This window comes from Cenococcum geophilum, assembly GCF_001692895.1.
Source record: "Cenococcum geophilum 1.58 unplaced genomic scaffold K441scaffold_48, whole genome shotgun sequence".
Classification (NCBI taxonomy): domain Eukaryota; kingdom Fungi; phylum Ascomycota; class Dothideomycetes; order Gloniales; family Gloniaceae; genus Cenococcum; species Cenococcum geophilum.
In genome coordinates, this window is record NW_027137606.1 from 1,176,274 (window position 1) to 1,182,273 (window position 6,000).

At 45.8% G+C, this 6,000-nt stretch overlaps 1 protein-coding gene across 1 annotated transcript; it reads left to right on the forward strand.

Annotated features, from left to right (window-relative positions):
• Positions 1-423: 423 nt before the first annotated feature.
• On the forward strand, positions 424-5,563 carry K441DRAFT_246655 (uncharacterized protein). Its single transcript, XM_067640744.1, has 13 exons — positions 424-775; positions 843-1,147; positions 1,230-1,848; positions 1,896-2,187; positions 2,350-2,734; positions 2,789-3,476; positions 3,524-3,631; positions 3,695-4,035; positions 4,087-4,144; positions 4,196-4,776; positions 4,834-5,142; positions 5,195-5,357; positions 5,428-5,563. The coding sequence occupies exons 1-13, from the start codon at positions 525-527 to the stop codon at positions 5,438-5,440; spliced, it is 4,113 nt and encodes a 1,370-aa protein (XP_067499859.1). The 5' UTR covers positions 424-524; the 3' UTR covers positions 5,441-5,563.
• The last annotated feature ends 437 nt before the right edge of the window (positions 5,564-6,000 follow it).

Consider the following 6,000-nt stretch of genomic DNA (forward strand, 5'->3'; position numbering starts at 1 on the left):
TGGCTTTTTAGACCTCTTATACTAGTCCGCTGTAGCTTCGCAACGGTAATTTACCATGCTATAGCCGCATACCGGGCGATAACTCACCAGAAGGGTTTGCGAGGAATTCGTACAAGCCCTTCGCATAGCTAGTGGGTTTTTCTGTAAGAGGATTTTCACCTAACGAACGCCCTTTCAGAGTTTTTGCGTCTTTCATTTCAACTCTCTATTGCTTTGTAACTGTTTTAACCCTGTTCTGGCTAAATACTAACCGAGCTAACCAAAAGTTTGAGGTAAGGTTCTATAACTTTGATGGTAGGGCGTTGACTACTGATAAGAAGACAGCCCCAATAGAAGTACCTCATTCATTTAGGCATAGCCCACGCAAGTTTCCCTTGGCCCATCCTAAACCATCAAATGGCTGGCACGAGGCTGCGAATCATGTATGTGCACTGCCTCATATCGCACGGAGGCTAAGACCGTAAATTATGATTTAATTTTAATTATCGCGGTTCGAAAGGCTCCCATGCCTCCTTCATATTCTCATGAATGCCTTTTCCTCCAGCAATCGACCGTTGCAAGACTCTCGGAAAGCTTTACCATCCGACCAGCGAGTATCAAAGCCCAGAGTTGAGCCGAAAATGTCTCCTCGTGGCGTTGACGCCACCCGCTTCCAATCTTCTGCTCAGCCTAGCGCTCTCCCTCCCCCACCTCTTGAGAGCCCTGGTCTGCCCAAAGTCGATTCAGAGTCATCAGTACACTATCCAATTAATTCCGATTGTGATCACCTGGACGGGTAAGTATTCTGTGGTTAACGAACTCTGGTATCTTTGAATGGTCTAACCTAAAGATGGAATACTTAGAGTTAATTCGGCACGATCTTCTCCATCTCAGCCCGTTGATGAACATGGCAGCTACGTTTGCTGTGTACAGTGCAAAAATGCATCGCCAGAGGTGTCCTTCTGTAATGTTTGCAGATTCGTGTTCTGCATAACATGTTGGGACCTACAGATAACGCACCAGATGAATCAGCTGGGGCCGGGAGGTATACCCCACGAGAAAACTGACTTTTGGGTAGCAAAACGAGTGCAGGCCGTGTTGTCACTCCCAACAGACGAACTGATATATCGAGATATGTGCTTAGATGACCAAAGCACAGCTTGGTTCGGTAAGCGCATTTTAATACATTTATTCTTAGCGTAAACCAGCTCCTGGTTGTTTCCGCGTCCGCTGATGCATTATAAACTAAGGTGTAAAACGAGACAACAACAACAAAGGACAGCCTCTCATATTTCAAGATCATGGAAGATACGCTGAATTAATGGCTGTCACGAACTCTGAAAGACTCGAGACAAGGTCCTCATCTGAAGTTGCCACGGCTCCTGTATTGCGAGACGTTCGCACTCCGAGTCTGGTTTCCCTTGTCGGTCAGACCGGAGCAGGGAAGAGCACAATCGTCAAATTTCTTATTGATCTTAAGTCACGAGAGAAGCCGGAACCATTCCCAACGCCAATCGTAGGGATGCCAGGGAAGGACGTACCTACTTCGGAGGATGTACATCTCTACATGGATCCCTGCTCAGCCTTATCTGACAATCCACTATTTTATGCGGACTGCGAAGGGTTAGAAGGAGGTGGAAGGGAACCTGTGGGTGCCAAAGTCCGCAAAAAGAAATGGCATGGTTCGAAAATGGCACAGGATCAGGCTGTCGAGGAATCATCACTCAGAACTCGTCACCGTTCAGAGCGCGAATTGATGTGGGCGGTTTCGCCGGACCGACGAAGCAGGGAGTTCGCAGTTAGCAACTTGTATCCGCGATTGTTATACACTTTTTCCGATGTGATCATATTTGTACTCAGAAACCCGAGGTGTGTGACCAATAGCTCTGTTTAACATTTCGCTAATTCCCACCTAGGGTTATTGAGGGAGTTTTCGAAAAGTTAATAGACTGGGCTGCCGTTGCGCTTGAAACATCATCAAATCAGCCAATTCTCCCGCACGCCATCATAGCTCTGAATGCTTGCGAATATGATATTCATCCACATTTATGGGATGTTGACGTCGCGACAGATACACTATTGGAGTCTTTATCCCAGACAGTCCATCTGAACACTTCGTTCCAAAAATATGCGCAGTTCTGGAGAGATCGAAACAAGCAGGTTGATACTGTAGAACAGTTAATGCTCTGCTACTACAGCTCTTTACGGGTTCGTAAGGCAGATGTTCACATGCTTCGATACTTTTTGCCGTTCTTTCATTCCACCATTATTTTTTTTGGATATTTACTTATTTGCCTCATGCTTCGATACTTTTTGCCGTTCTTTCATTCCACCATTATTTTTTTTGGATATTTACTTATTTGCCTACAGATTGTGCGGATCCCCGCCGAAGGTCGACCTAAAATGATCCAAGAGCAGACGGAGAAGCTCTATGGTGAGGTAGAGAGAGGCTGCAAAGCGGCTAGAGAGCGTAAAGCCGAATTAAGAATGTTGCTAGATGCAGAGGAGCTACAGTCGTACCTTCAGTATGCCTTCGATCACTTTGCCCAAACACTTGATGTTGCATTTGACTTCGTCCAAGCATCATTTTTCAACAGCCCAATTCCGTTAGACTTTGGAGGCAATATCCTGAAGCTAGCAATTAACATGGTAGAGCAGGCAACGGACGATGCAGATGCAAGGGCCATTTTTAGTAGACTTAGCTACATGGTTGCTTCCTGTATTATGCTAGATTCGGTACGGCATAAAATTAAAGGTAGTAACTGTAAACCGCTTTAAAACCTAAGGGATTTGTACTTACCTTTCATAGGAACTGCTGATCATATCTTTCCACAGTATCTAGATCACCTTGACGCAGCACTCAGCGATTTCTGCGACCGCCACTGGCCATGCGAGTTTGTAATACATGGTGTGAAACGTGGTCGGCTTCCACTACATCTGAATGCTATGGAATTTCCGGCAGAAATGCACCGCCAGACTAGACTTTCGAGATGCGTAAATGTTCGGAGTGGACATGGATCAAAAGGCCATCAGCTACGGAACGGAAAGGTTTTTGCTGCTGGAGATTATGTTTCTGAATTCTCCTTTGAGAATAACCAAGACGAGTTTCACGTGAATGTCTTTTTTCGTCTGGAATTCCTTCTTGAAAAACTCGCAGAACGCACGAGCAAGGGTGAATCGCAAGATGTAGCAGCAGCGGAGATCCACAGAGACGACGTGATGGCACTCTTCTACAGCGATGGGCCGAAGGGAGGAGTAAGAACGGTCCACAGCCATTCCGTCTGTTTCACCTGTCTTTTTGAACCTCCAGAGCATTCGCTTCCTTGTGGTCACATTCTCTGCACGCCTTGCATAAAGACATATGGGAGGGTCAAAAGTGCAACGTTGATAGAAGTATACGAATGCCCAATGGAAGTAAGTGTTATTGGCCGGTCTCAGCCATGGACCGTACACCTTAAACCAGGGGCTGCTGGCATCCGGGTCTTAACGCTCGATGGGTGAGTATTACGTTTTTCTAATCTAAACACTGCTGATACGTTCGCAGTGGTGGAATACGAGGTGTGATTCAATTGGAAATGCTTCGTCTAATAGAGCGGCAATTAAACGGAAAGATTCCCGTCCAATTTCTCTTCGATTTAATCGTGGGTTCAGGGTAAGAGCAGCTCCAACAATATCATTAATCTGTGAGCTATACTGAAGCATACATCTTATGAAGGACTGGGGGCGTTATCGCTCTCGGACTTGCTACGCGGAATTGGACAGTAGAACAATGTTCAAAGCATTTCAAGAGCATATGTAAGGATGCTTTCTCTCACCGAGCTGGCCGTGATATACCCGGAATAGGATGGCTCGTAGAAAGTATCAATAATTATACATACGAGACTCAATCTCTGGAGACGGCATTGAAAAGAGCCTTCTCGGATAGCCAATATCTGTTTGGAGGACCACGTCCCAATGACGCATCCGAATTCCACGTCAAAGCAGCAGTAGTTACTTCTACGCCTGGAGGAAATACCACTGTTCTTGCAAACTATAACCGGCACAGCTCTGATAGATGTAAGAAATCCTCCCCATTTAACGGAGAGATGCTGACTTTTCGAAATCTAGCTTTTTATCAGTTTTGCCGATCTGAGAGACTTGCAACCGAGTTGAAAGTCTGGGAAGCGTAAGCTACACTCGCTCATTTTGTAACAACCTCACTGACGGTGTTGTCAAGAGCTCGGTCATCCATGGCTACGCCAAAACTTTTTAAGTCATTTCACCACGCGTCATCGAAACAAACTTTTCTCGACTGTGCAAAGTATCACAATAATCCAATTGCAATTGCAATAAACGAGTGCAGGGTCATTAAGTCTGGGTTGAGTTGTACATCTTACTATCCAGACATAATTGTATCGATTGGTACTGGGTTTGGCCCTGACTTGCATCAGCCAGCGGAGGAAACATCTCGAAAACACCGTTTTGGGGAGTTTGTCACACGGAAATATCCGGGTAAGGTCCCGAAGCAAAGAATCGCATCGGCCGCAGAATCTCAGGGAGTTTGGAGTGATTATGTCGATCGTCTACAACCTCCCGCGCCATTATCAGCTTTTGTTCGACTTGATCCGAAGTTCACAGAAGGCTTAGCAACTCCGGAGGCATACTGGCAAATGAAGCCTCTCGAAACGAAAATTGGAGAAAAAATGGGTGATGATATAAGTATCAAAAGGCTTGCGTCCCAGCTTCTTGCAGTTCTCTTTTACTTCGAAGCTCAAGACCCAATTGCAGAATTGGCTGATAATCATTTCGTTGCGCAGGGTATGTCACCTTATGATCTACCTTTCCTCCATTTTGTTACTCAACTTACCTATCCAGGGCATCTTATGTGCCGTCTTCCGAACGAGACGCCGGAAATACGCGAAATTGGTAAAATAATTCGGGACAGAGGTTGGGAAAAGCCTTGTTTTGTGATGAAAGAAGACCGATGTGAACCTCAGCTTTTCGAAATGACTCCAAGAATTTTGGAGAATATGATCAAAGAGTTTCAGTTTAAGATGCCGCGTATCAAAATTCGCCTTTCGAAGAAACATGCGGTTGTTCAAGCATCCCTGCGTATTAATGATGAGGAAAACTCAATCAGTGGTTTTCCACGCTCTCTGGTGCGAAACGAAAGCCGAACGGCCAGTAAGTTTCCCCCAAAAGTATCGTAATATCAGGAGAGTCAACTGATTTCTAGACCATCGTCATGCAAAGGGCTTGAATGCTCATCAACGATTGGCACACCTTAGGGCTCGTCAAAAACCTTGGACCAGACCAGATCCTGCTCGGCTCAATTCGCTTGGTTCAACAGACGACTTTACGATAAGGATGCGCGGTAGTAGCATTTTGTCTTCTAATAGGTATAGTGGAACTCCCTCAACCTCTGGATCAAAAACTCCCGACTTTACGAATTCAACTGTTCTTAACCAGAAATCCAACGTGAGCGACAGAACAGGCAAGTCCGCCGTGAGCGGGCCGATTTCACTGAGAATTCCATTCGCTGCAGAACTTGACGCAATTGAAACGGCGGCCATAAAGCCTTCCCAACAGGTTGGATTCCTTCACAACCCGTCAGAGCTCTTCATCACTCGTAACCACGATGACGTAAACGACCAAGGATACCGGAATCGGATATCTGGGAGTTCGATTCCCCTAGCTCCTCCCGGCCGTTTAGGCGGTCCATATGTTATGCCAAATCTCATGTCTGCAGCGGGCAACGGTCAGGATCTCGCTGAATCTGCATATCCGGCTCGCGATATCCAGTCAGCATACCGTGACTCCAACCATAATTATGCTAGCCTCCCACGGTCTTCAGAGCAGTTAGATGAAGTTCAGCGAGAGAGGGAAAGAATACGTAAGGAGGAGGTTTTCCCACTTAAGCAAAGGTTAAAGAAAATGGAGTTGTCCTTGGGTACGTTTCTTGATATATCTTAGCGCAAGACTAGGAGCGTGGTTTTCAATAAGCGAAATTCTAGCCAATATTGGCAATAATTTAGATAAAAT